Source organism: Anomalospiza imberbis, chromosome 20 (genome assembly GCF_031753505.1).
Source record: "Anomalospiza imberbis isolate Cuckoo-Finch-1a 21T00152 chromosome 20, ASM3175350v1, whole genome shotgun sequence".
Lineage (NCBI taxonomy): Eukaryota > Metazoa > Chordata > Aves > Passeriformes > Viduidae > Anomalospiza > Anomalospiza imberbis.
The window spans coordinates 1,426,098-1,439,212 of NC_089700.1; the positions used below are offsets into that span (position 1 = coordinate 1,426,098).

Below are 13,115 nucleotides of genomic sequence, written 5' to 3' on the forward strand. Positions count from 1 at the left end.
AAGGAAGAGGCCCCTGAGTGAACACTCCAAGCAGGACTGGCCAGAGTCTCGTCCCTCAGTCCTGTGCTGCCACCTGAACCTCACACTGTGACAGAGGGACAGCCCTGCCTCTCCTGCCCAGACACCCCTGGGCAGCACAGGAGCCCTTCCCCACAACCTGGCAAATTCTCCACAATACTTTTTTAATAAAGAATAGAGTTGTGCTCTACTTATCCTCACATTTCTGCCTGGGGTACGCACCATGGGCGGTGCTGGCGTCGGCATGATGGCAGTGGGAGGGATGGCGTGGGGGAAGGGCGTGAAGGTGTGCTGGTGGGTGTGTTGGTGTGTGTGCTGGTGCTGGTGCTGGTGCTGGTGGAACTCTGTCCTCAGGTAGGGCGGCGGGCCCAGCGAGGCCCCGCGGTCGGCGCTCTGCGAGGCCAGGAACCGCGTGTTCAGCTCCTGGCGCAGGAGGTCTTGCTCTGAAACACAGAAGCACAGAGTCACAGCGTTAGTGGGCTTGGAAAAGACCTTGGAGATCATCGAGTCCAACCTGTGACCCAACACCATCTTGGCACCCAGACCATGGCACTGAGTGCCACATCCAGTCTCTTCCTAAATACCTCCAGGGACAGCGACTCCACCACTGCCCTGGGCAGCCCATTCAAATTCCCCATCACTCCTTCTGTGGAGAATTTGTTTCTTATGTCCAGCCTAAACTTCCCCTGGTGCAGCTTAAGGCTGTGTCCTCTTGTCCTGTCACTGCTCCCTGGGAGCAGAGCCCGGCTCCCCCTGGCTGCACCCTCCTGTCAGGGAGTTGCAGAGTGATGAGGTCTGCCCTGAGCCTCCTCTTCTCCAGGATAAACAACCCCAGCTCCCTCAGCCCCTCCTCACAGGACTTGTGCTCCAGACCTGTCACCAGCCTTGCTGCCCTTCTCTAAACACACTCCAGCCCCTCCATGTCCTTCCTACACTGGGGGGCCAAAGTGGACACAGCACTCCAGGTGTGGCCTCACCAATGCCAAGTGCAGGGGAAAACAAACAATAAAACAACTCCCCCAAACTCTGGGGCTCTTCCAGGCCTTGTGCCACTTCCTTTGCTGTCTGTGGATAATCATGACACAGTACAGGGTAAGAAAGCCCCTCAGGTCCTCCCTCAGATCCCAAAGGTCTGAGACATTACAAAGTTTCAATTTCCCCTCTCACCAAGCCTGTTTTCACACTTCTCTGAGCATTTATGGACATGGACACAGTCCGAAAAAGATGAGGGGGGACGAGCAGGCTGGAGAGAGCAAACAAGTGGCTGCTGCTCACATGAGCACCCTGGTGCTCATGGACACAAAATGACATTACACAAACGCTCCATTTTCTTCCCCTGGTCAGGCCCTGGCACAGGGTGCCCAGAGCAGCTGTGGCTGCCCCTGGATCCCTGGCAGTGCCCAAGGCCAGGCTGGACATTGGGACTTGGAGCAGCCTGGGACAGTGGGAGGTGTCCCTGCCATGGCAGGGGTGGCACTGGATGGGCTTTAAGGTCCCTTCCAACCCAAACCGGAGCCCAGCACTGCTGGGAGCTCGGCCAGCACAGACTCTCCCTGCTGCCGGGGAAACTCTGCTGGGCACAGACCACAACTGCATGGAGACTTTGCTGTGGGGGGCACAGATTCCATGTGGGCACCTTGTGAACTCAGCTGTGTTTTCCCTGTGGGTTGAACAAAACAAACCTGGGAGAACCACAGCCTTCCCAAAGCAGTCACTCCCAGGGCAGAGGGAAAGTCCCTGGTGTTGGTTTGGCTTTGCTGTCACTGTGTTCAGCAGTCAGTACAGCCTCTCCCCAGCAGCAGCCCTCACCACAGGGCCCAAAGCCCAGGTATGCTGACCGAACCCAGAGCAGCGTCCCTCGGCTCTCACCTGAGTAAGTGCTCCCAGCCGGGTGTCCTGGAACCTGCAGCGTCCCTGAGGTCAGCGGGGGTGGCGGGGGCAGAGCCGCGGGAGGGGCAAACATATTGGGGTGGTGTGGGTGAGCGGGGGGCTGCAGGGCGGGCGGGAAGCTGTGCAGGGGGCTGTGGCTGGCCAGGGACAGCGGGAACGGCGACGCCGACGGGTGGTGCGAGATGTGCGGGGGAGGCGCCTGAGTCTTGGCAGGGGTGCTGCTCCTGCTGCTGCTGTAAAGGAGAGGAGGAGCCGTCAGGAGAGGGAAAAGCCCCAGCACACGCACACACACACACACACACACACACACACACACACACACACACACACAGAGCCCAGCAGCCCCTCACGTCAAACAGCACGGGTGTCACTCGTGTTACAAATCCCAGTTACCATTTCCAGTCCGAGCACTGCGGTACCCCTTTCTCCAACACCTGCTCTGGTATCCTTTGCTTCCTGTGGTCCCCACACACCCGAGCCGTGCTCTCCCTTGCTGCAAGAGGTTGGTATTGTCCCACAACAGCACAAAGGAGTAATCAGCCCTGTACATTCATGACTTAATTATCAGGTTCTTTCTACATGACTGCTCCTGGTTCATGTTTTCAGGCAAATGAAGCTCAAAATCACTGCATTAATAAATATTTAATTTTTTTTAAAGTGAATTACTAAGATGAAAGACTGCAGAAAATGTGAAATGAAGTTGAGAAGGCAACAACAGATTTGTCCTTATTGTACAGGTAATGTCCCTCTCTACTCCACATTAAAATGAGATAAGACGAGTCAACAAAAGAAGTATTTGCGATTACACCAGCTGCAATTTTTCAGGTTTCATTTCCTACTAGTGAGTATTTAAAATACATTCATGGAAGGCTTAATGCTGCTTGTCTTTATTTCAAGTAAAGACAAGTTTCTATTGGACTGACTTTTAAAGACAAGCAATACCAGCTTGGTTAAAAATAAATCCAGGTCTTAAACACCTCCCAGTCTTTAGTCAAACCATGAAGCAACCACAGTGCTACTTCCACAGGTCTTGAAGGTCACACCTGCCTGCTGGGAGCTCAGATTTGGAGAATGGCAACCCAGCTTAGAGTAGGGGAAACCTGAGGTCCCTGACTCAGAGGGACATCATGGGTTCCTGTGCACATGGTGTTTAATCTCACTGCTCATCTTTGTTATCCACAGAGAAAAGGTGAGGCTGATCTCACCGTGGCCAGGTGAGAGAAAAACACTGAAGCCTGCAAGGTGTCAGCAGTGCAGGAAAGCACGGAGCTGTGAAGTGCCTGTTGTGTGACTGCTGGTGCCTGGTGGTGATTGCTGTCACCAGCTGGACCTTGATCGAGGGCTCCTGGGCTGCTCTCCCTGGGGCAGGGCAGCGCTTGGAGAAAACAGATATTTGCAGGGATGGGAGGGGAAAACTATCAGCCCTCATTCAGTGAGCAGCCCAGTGCAGGAACTGGGCTTTTCTTCCCCTGATCTACACAGTGTAAAATTCCCTCCAAAAACCCAAGTACAGCAGGGGAAAGAAATCCAAAGCAGACGAACTAAAAATCCCCAGTTTATGGGATCACCGGGCCACAGAGAGTGATCCTGCCTCATCTCAGTGGAGGAATCGAGGTTAAATGCACAAAGTGCCCTTTATTTCCCTGGGATGGGAGGGGATGGGATGGGCTGTCCCTTCTTTATCCAATTCCCCTCCAGGCTCAGCCCAGCATCCCAGACCCCTCTCTGTACACCTACCTTAAGCTGTTGAGGCTCAAGCTGCTGCTGTTGTAGGCAGAGAGCGGCTGCGAGAGGCTCTGGGGATGGGGCTGCACGGCGGGCAGGGCCGGGTGTGCCGGGGGCAGCGGCGACTGCGGCCGCGGCGGGTGCTGGCCGGCCGGGGGCTGGCCGGAGGGCTGGCCGCAGGGCTGACCGCAGGGCTGGCCGGCGGGCGGGCGGCCGGGCTCCTCGGGGGCCGGGGGCACCGGCACGGCCGGGGCGGGCGCTGGGGCCGGAGCCTCCGGGCGTGGGGCGAGCGCGGGGCTGGGGCAGCGGCCCTCGGGCGGCGGCTCCAGCGGTGGCGGCGTCACCTGAGGACGGGGGTCTTTAGGCACCACAGGCTCAAGTATTGGGTCTTTGCTGCTGTCCTGGCTCTTCTCTTGGCTCCTTTCTAGTCCTGATATTTTGGGGACAGCTGGGCCCCTAGCACCAGGGTCGTCATTGTCAGCAAGTGCACCAACTCCCACCTCTTTATCTGCAACAACAACAACAGAGAGAGAAAATGGTTAAACGTGACATAGACAGGCCAACCCAAAGCCACTGCTGGGCCACTCACACTCTGGGCAGCTCCATTTTGTTTCCATCAAGAACCATCCAGGCGAATGCGAAACTGAATCAGACCCACCTGCCCCAGTAACTGTCCTCAAAATAAAACACGTGGCAGAGAAGACAGACCCTGTTTAGTGCTGATGTTCCCCATCGCTGTTAGTCGTCATCACTCCCTCACTGAGGGAACCAACGGAGGGAACTGACCCACTGAGGGAGCCAACACCACATGAGCTCTGTGCTTCTCACAGAATGGTTAACGTTGGAAAAGACCTTTAAGACCACCAAGTTCAATCCCTCACCATGTTCACCACTAAATCATGTCCTCAAGTACCATATCTACACGTTTTTTGCATACTTTCAAGGTTGTTGATTGCACCACTGCCCTGGGCAGCTGTGCCAGTGCCTGAGCACCCCTTCCATGGAGAAATTCCTGCTGATGTCCACTCTGAGCCTCCCCTGGCCCAGCCTGAGGCCGTTCCCTCTCCTCCTGTCCCTGTTCCCTGGAGCAGAGTCCGACCCCCCGGCTGTCCCCTCCTGTCAGGAGCTGTGCAGAGCCACAAGGTCCCCCCTGAGCCTCCTTTTCTCCAGGCTGAGCCCCTTTCCAGCTGCCTCAGCTGCTCCTGGGGCTCCAGCCCCTTCCCCATGACACGAGAGCTGAACTTTAGAACACACACTAGAAGCAGCCCTGGCTTTTTTGGTTTGGCTGATCATGGAGTGACTTACTTCTACTTCCCAACTTTTTATTAACAATGAATATAATTATAATTTTAACATCTGTACATTGGAGTTTTGCTGACTGGGGCTCCACAGCAATTTCCCGTTGGAACTTCTCCCCAAACCTTCTGCCAGTGTGGATCTGATCCATGGCACCCCTTGGAACAAATCCAGGGGACTGCTGCTGACCCAAGACTGGGAGAGGTGCTGCCTTGCAGGTGGGGGATCAGGAACCCATTTAGGGCCATATTGCACAACAACTTGGAACAGCTGACTTAAACCTTCAGCAACTCCAGAAACACAGCCCAAAGGAAACATGCAAGGTCTGAAAGAGCTTGGGATAAGCTTAGAATTAAAAAAGTGTCCAGTGTTCTAAATAATCCTTAGACAAGAAAACTTTACTCCTCCTTCTGCCAGTTTTAAGGGGTAAAATGACTAAATGCATAATGAAAGAATATCCATTCAGTGAAAATGGTTGACAGCTCCTTTGTGCAAACCCTCAAGTAAAGGAGTGAAATTCAGAGGATGGGGAATGAACTCTGCCAGCCCATGGCCTGGGCACATATTTGCCAACCATTGCCTCCCTGGAGGCAGCCTGGCAGCCATTTGTCACAAACATGGCATGATTTGGGCTTAATTTCATTAACAGATCAAAAATAAACCACACCAGGACCTGCTCACTAAGTGTTTTACAGGCCCGGTGCAAGGCTGAACAGCCTGGTAAAGCAGAGGATTTTCATCGGTTGTAGACAGGAGGTGGGGAAAAAGGGGACAAAGGGAGGCAAAAGGGAGGTAAAGAGGAGGAAAAGGAAGCAAGAAAGAGGGCTTATTTTATGAGGACCTTCTTTATTCACTCCTGGAATACCTGTAACAGGCACAGAGGCTCCTCCACCAACTTGGATTGGATGATTATGAGGGCAAGAGTGGGACTCTAGAGCGATAAAAACAATTACTCTGCCATATGCCCAAGGTCTATCTCACTGCAATAAACTGCAGGTTCTAGGTAAAGGAAACTTTGCTTGCATGAACTCTTTGGATCAATTCTCTTTGGTCAAACATTATTAGAAGTTAGAGTGTGATCCACACACGTGTTAAGGCAGGTCCCCCAGGAGGAGAGAAATGAGCAACAGTTTGTTTAGGAATAGGTGGATCTACGTTCCCACTCCTTATGGCTTAAGGAGTTTCAAGTTTTTGGGTTCATTGGGTTTTTTTACACAATGGCTTTGAGGACTCAGGCTTGTCATCCTACTACATGGCTCTAGCAGGTGGTCTGGAAATCCTGCAGAGGTGATACTTCCAAACCTACAGGGAACACCCTGCTCTTAGTGCATTCATTAAATCCTTTCCCTTAGCCTCTCTCATGTGTCACATTTATTCAGCACAGCTCAGTGCTGGGATCTGCTTCTCCTCCCTGGGAGAAAAGGGCTGGGAATGCCCCTGCCTCCTGGGTGCTCCCTGCTGCTGCTCACACCCCCACTGCACAGCCCCCGAGTGCCATCCCTGTGAGTCTGCCCTTGGGAGATGCTGCCTGCAGTAAAATCAGTGTTATTCCCAGTCCCCCACCAGCTGTACCCGTGGGTTCTGCCTCTCCTGTGTGACAGTGCACCCACACTGTGCCCCAGCCCAGCTGTGCAGGAGTCCCAGCACACACAGCCCTGCCTGCTGATAACCATGATGGATAAATCAGAACCAATTCTCCGGCCCACTGCATCTATTTGGGGAGTTGAAATCCCCCCTCAGTGATAAATGCCACCAATCACAGGTTTCATGAGGAGGGCTCCAGTCCTCACCAACAGCACTTCAAGGTCACACAGACAAGATTGCTCTTTTCCTACCCTGACTGGCTCAGTGCAAAAACTCTGGGGAAAAATACCCTTAATGTCACTATGACACTGACAACCCAACTTTCTGAGATTGTTTATCATCAGAGGAATTCATCTCCACCCAGCAGCTAAGCAAGCACCAAGCTAACTTCATTTGCTGGCTGTCTCCACACTCTGCTTTGGATAAACTGGAATTACTGCACTGGGATTCAGGAAAGCAGTGACTGTGATGTAACTTCCATGCTGAAACAGGCTCCCCTTTTTCCATTGGGTTGATACTGCATCCACCAACAGCCAGTCTTCCACTGAAAAAGGAATAAAGCCAGAATTTGCTGCTGAGGACTGCGGAACATTGCCATTTCCCAGACAGGAAATGCAGCTTTCACTATCTTCCATTCCTGCACCCTTTGATGTGCCTTAAATCTCAAATTCCTCTGTTTTTCACTCAAACACACAAACTCAAGACACAGAACTCCAGTCCCCTCCACGTGACCCTGCTGTATTTGTGACTATCATCACACCAAGGAGCAGGCAAAGCCACCCTGGGGACACCTGTAGGTAACCCAGGTGACTCAGGCGACCCAGAGAGACTCTGCACCTGGGAGGGCCAGCAAACACTGTCCTCTGGAGACATGGATTTGTGTAATAAATACAGGCAATATGCAGCTTTCCATCACTGTCTCTCTTCCTAACATGCAAACCACTAAAATCTGATCTGAACTCTCTGTTCTGGCTCCTCTGAACTCATCTGCATGGTCCCAAAGAGTTCAAGGTTGGCCAGGGGTGGTCATTGGGAACATCACAGCCACAGGATCAGTCCAGCTCCTCTCCACTGACAAAAAGGCCCTGTTGGAATTGCCAGATGTGACATTCCCAGAGAATCATCAGTGCAGAACTCTCTCATTGTGCCTGGCCAAGATGTGTGCAGATAGGTTCAGGAGCACCAAAGAGCACAGGAGGTGTCAAGAGCCAGCACAGGGTGTGCCATGGCCACCCCCAGCCTGGCCAGTCCCGAGTGTCCTGGGCATCCCTGGCCCTGGGGAATGAAATCCCCTCAGGGACACTGCTGCAGGACCATGTCAAACTCACAGCTGCCAAACTTTTTTCCCAAACATAAAATCATCCAACTTTTCCATGCCCAGGTGTGGGACAGCCAGGTCTGGAGTGCCATCCAGAAATGAGCCTGTACCACATCCTGTCACTCCTCCTCCTGCCTGCATCTGGACTCAGCCTCCACGCCTGGCCTCGGGCAACTTCAGAGATCAACTCAGAACCAGCACTAAACTTCCCACGTTCCTGAGATGAAAGTTTAGGATTAAGTTCAAAGTCCTTACTGCACAAATGGGAAAATGATAGGAGTTTTCAGTGTTCTGCAGTACTATCTTTGGGACTGAGCATTCAGCCTACCAAAGACATATTTTATCCCATCATTTAATTTAAAAATAGTATTAATTTTCTTTCTCTGCTTTGGTAAGTTGAATTCTTGACAACACTGTATCTGCCTAACTCAATTTTTCTCCATACTTCTTAATGCAAGATAAACCCCCAGATCTTTCCAAAGCATTTTCTCCAGCTTTACCATGGATAGGTGGGGAGCTAGTACAAACTGTCACAACCCATACAAACCCCCAGGACATCTCTGGAGTCCTGGAATGCAGGACACATGTACCCCACAGACCATCAGCTCTTTACAAGCACTTTACAAGGCTTGAAATAATTAATCAGACTGCAGCCCTGATTGTCCCTTTCATATTGATTAGACGTTGGTCAGTGCAATATCTGGATGGGGAAGGCAGGTGCCAGGAGCTGTTACTGCCAGGAGGGAGGAGGCTGTGGGTGCAGCAGCCAACACGCATCAAACAGGCCCCAGAGCAGCTCAGCTGTTGTACTGGATACACATAATTTGCTAAAAACAATTTCTCATTTTTAGCACACAGTCATCTTTCATCCTAATTTCCAAGGACACTAACAAAGCATTTGATTATGCAAATGAAGAACATGCCTTCGAAAGCACAGCTCCTTGCAGCTCTGTCATCTGCTGATAGCAATTACTCCACAGTGAGCAGGTATTTAGCACAAGTGAACAGCAAGGCTGGTGACACACTTTGTACTAAATTATAAAACAGAGAAGAAAATCATTCAGGACAAAAGATTTTGCTACCTCCTGTTAAAAATGTTTATCCTCTGCACTGAAAGGGATTTAATTGTCAATAGTGAAGTTGCAGATCAATGAAAAGAAGCACTTAGTGGGATTGCACAAGATGCTGACAATTCTTCAGTCATTGAGTTGCTTCTGGCCTTGATTTGAGAGTGCAGAGTTCTCCAATGCTGCACATGAAACCATTTATTTCATCCAGCTGTTAAAGAGAACACTCTCCATAAATGTAACTCCTATAGCTGTACACTGGAAGCATACAACAGCACTTATTTCATTGTTTTTAAAAAGCACCTCCTGATTTAGTACAAAGGAATGGGATAAAGCTTTCTAGAGGAAAGGAAAGGAAAGAAGGGAATATCCAAACACCCGTCGCTCAGAAATCCTGGCTCTTCGGTAAGAAGGAGCTGCAGACAGGTGTAACACCCTCACAGACCCTGCAAGAACTCAATCCTGTTTCAACACACACAGCCAAAGGTTTATTTCCAATAAAATCTCTTGACTTCCTAAGCCATGCAGCTGGGAATCAATACATGACGTCATTAACTACACAGCCCCAAAGTATTGCGCAGCCAGGTCCTGAGGGATGACTGAAGGGACCCCAAATGGGCTGGAAAACTTCCCAGGTGGAAGTGATGCTGACAAAGTCACCAGGGAATATTCTTTACTCATAATGGGTGAGTGATCAATGAGTTTCACCTTCCTGTTTAAATTCTGCATTTTAATCAAAGACATCTAGGTCTTGTCATGGCAATCCTTCTAAAACACACCCAGACACACAGAAACACAGAGAGCCCTTGTGAGGCTAGGCTGGGCTTCCCACCCCTCCAGCACCTGCACAAGGCTTTTCCCAAACTGGTGCACAAACTTTGGAGCCAGGATACAAATCCCACCTGCCCAGCCATGAGCTCTGCTCCTGACGTCTGCTCAAAACTGCCTTAGACCCAAACACCTGGGAGTTTCTGCCAAGATTCTCTGGAATAGTGGCAAAAAACAGGTTTTTTTATGCACCTAAATCTCAAGAGTTATACCCAACCCAGAATGGGTTAGGTTGGGAGGGACCTTAAAGCCCATCCAGTGCCACCCCTGCCATGGGTAGGGACATCTTCCACTGTCCCAGGCTGCCCCAAGCCCCAGTGTCCAGCCTGGCCTTGGGCACTGCCAGGGATGCAGGGGCAGCCACAGCTGCTCTGGGCAGCCTGTGCCAGGGCCTACCCACCCTCACAGCATGGAATTTCTCCCCAATATCTCATTCATCCCTGCCCTCTGGCATTGGGAAGCCATTCCCCTTGTCCTGTCCCTCCATCCCTTTCTCCCAAGCCCCTCTCTGCCTTCCTCTCTACTCTTTTGGCTGTTACAAGAACACCCTGTGACCCCTCAGTGGGCAGAGCAGAAGGGTGGGAGCACACTTCAAACCTGCCCAGAGTAAATGAGGTGGCAATACAAGACAATAATCAATTAAAACCAGAAAACACTGCAAGGCTGGATAATTTTCTCCAATTATCAATAGGAACATCACCTCAGCACAGGGTTAACCTCATCAGAGGACAAGGGGAGGAAAATATCTTGAGTTTTTCCATCTCCCCTCCTACCTATTGATTTGCCTTGGCTACAGATCCACAATATTCCCTGAAATGCCCACGACATCTGCTCATCCCACTTGTGTGTGACAGGATTACTTGGATGAGCTTGAACAAAACCAGCTTTCAAAAGCAGCTTGAAAGGTATAACCCTGTGAACACTGATCGAATGTAACCTGACAGCTCAGTTTAATACACCAAGGACACAAAGATGTGTGTGATATGTTTATACAGCAAAATAACACTTCTATTCCCCCTGAGAGGTGTCACACCCCCAGCTCACCAGCCACACAGCCCTGACTCCTTTGTGGATTTGTTCTTTACAGCCAAAGAATTTCTGATTTTAAAGGCATGATGCCAATATAAACAGAGAGCTGAAAAACATTTGCTAACACTAAGATGAAGCTCAGCACGACCATGAGAATTTCCACTTTCAATTACAACTATTTCAGCTCACTGGTGTCTACAAGGAAACTTTGCTGAGCTTCCACATCCCAGCTCCCCCATCGGGATCACTTTACAGTTCTCATGCTTGGCACTATTTTCCTCCAGTTTCCAATGCTGCAGAGAAAAAGACTGATGTTAGAGAATTAGGGAGTCATTAGGGTTGGGAAAGCTCTCTAAGATCATTGAGTCTAACACTGCCAAGGCCACCACTAACCCATGTCCCCAGATGCCAGATGTGCACACCCTTTAACTCCCTCCAGGGCTGGTGAGTGCACCACTGCCCTGGGCAGCTGTGCCTGGGCTTATCCAGCTCTCTGCTCCAACTGCCCAAGGAAGGATTCTCCTGGTCTGGGTTGTACCAACTAGTGCAGAAATGAGATTTTATTGTTCCCAGTCAACAAATTGTCACGTTAAATGTGTTTATTATACGTGTCCAGTAACGCCCAGCTCTTTGCAAATTGTCTGAATTTCTTGGCACCTGAAAGCAAAATTCAAGCAAAGGTACAAAGGCAGCGTGACAGTTCTTTGTGAGCCACTCTTCACTCCTGAGGCAGACATCTTCAGGGAAGCTCCAACCGAGGCGTTTGACCCCAGAGCCGTGGATCATCTGTGCCCTGCCCACACAGATCACTAAAAAGACCCTGTAAAAGAGCCTTTGCACATCCCCACGAGCAGTGCTCACCTTCAGGACACAGCAGCTGACCTGTCCATAGTGAACACAGCAGAGCAGCAGGTCAGGGTGGTTTTGTTATGAAGGAGAAGCTGTCTGAGAGGCTGAGCACATCCTAAACACAGCAGCAGGAGTGAACACCGGGTTCACAGCCAACACAGCACCTCCAGCTCAGTTCAGCCCAGAGCCTCATGCATCATCTGAATATCCACAATAAATGGTGAGCAATGAAGATTAAAGTCAGATGTGCCTCACTCAGTCCCTGGGATGTGGTTAATGAGCTGGCAGGACACAGGACTGGCACAGCAGTGTCCCACATGCAAGAGGACACCAGCATTGGGGTACGTCTGAGGCTGAGGATGGCCCCAAAAGTGGGGATTTTCTATCCAAACTGGAATCATTAGCCTGTGTATGATTCATAATAGCATTTGAAAAATGTCCTGTGCTCCTCACTTTAATTTTGATTCATGTTGTGCTTTGCTGCTGACACTAATTATTATCCAGCAATGGTGAATCCAAAGCCTCCAGCCTCATGAGCAGGACTGTGTAGGGGTGTCTCCATGTGACAGGGAACTGTAATTCTAAAAGGATTAAAAGTTTACCAGCACAGCCATGTAAAGCAGAAAATGAATTGTTCACTCTTCTCATCTCTGTTTGGAAATTAGATTATGGGCTCCAAGTGAGCTGAAATACAGAATGAGGCAAATCTTTGTGATTAGCTCACAGGTGGCCAGTGAGCCTTTCTGTGCCTCAAAGCCTGGCAGATTCCCATTAGCTGCAATAATAAAAGAATGTGTACTTATCCCTCAGCCCAAACCCTGCCCTGTGCCAGCATGGCTACCTGCTGTGCTAATCCACAGAGACAATATCATCACCCTCAGCTGTGAGCTCTGAAGTTTGCTCAGCTGTCAGTTGGGATATTTGGGGTGTGTGGCTCACCCCTGCCCGGCCCCGGGACCCCACTGCACCCTCAGCACTGGGAAGGAATTGGGGTGCTCACCCTGCTAACCCCATGCTGGCAGCAGCTGCTTCCCAGCACTGAGAGCAAAGGCTCTTTATAAACAATTTGTACCATTCACCAGCAGTGTTTCACATTCCTGTTCTCCCTGCAGAAGGCACCTGTGAGTGCCAGCACAGCAGAACCCACCACATTTTAGCAGGAATCAGGGCTCACAAGTGGTGCAGCACATCAGTGGTCCATTCCATCTGGGATTTGCTCCTCACTCCTGCCAGCTGCAGATGCAGTGGGACAATGGAAGCCTCTCACTCAGCCACAACCCACACACAAGGAAACCTCTCCAAGCCCTCCCAGCATGAGGCTGGTTCATCTGAGGAACCTTGAGGGCTTCTTCCTCTGGCAAACTGATATCCCACCTGGCAGAACTGTGATAACTTTTTTATTATTTCTGTAAACATCTAATAATCCTCTGAACCCTCCTAAGCTCTCTACTTTAACATTACCTTCCACCAGGGAGCTCTACAACTCAACTTACAATTTCTTTTTCTTCCTT

General features: G+C 50.6%; 1 protein-coding gene across 9 annotated transcripts in view; it reads right to left on the minus strand.

The window, feature by feature from the left end:
- Window positions 1–13,115, minus strand: part of AUTS2 (activator of transcription and developmental regulator AUTS2) — a 785,653-nt gene that overhangs the window by 25,420 nt on the left and 747,118 nt on the right. For 5 of the 9 annotated variants that reach the window (XM_068210126.1, XM_068210121.1, XM_068210118.1 and 2 more), the window contains 3 exons: window positions 3,646–4,141; window positions 1,888–2,141; window positions 220–461 (listed from right to left, as the gene is read on the minus strand). In XM_068210126.1, coding sequence (XP_068066227.1) covers window positions 220–461; window positions 1,888–2,141; window positions 3,646–4,141 — 992 coding nt within the window. The remainder of the gene's footprint in view (window positions 1–219; window positions 462–1,887; window positions 2,142–3,645; window positions 4,142–13,115) is intronic. The other 4 variants (XM_068210124.1, XM_068210120.1, XM_068210125.1 and 1 more) reach the window with 2 other exon arrangements.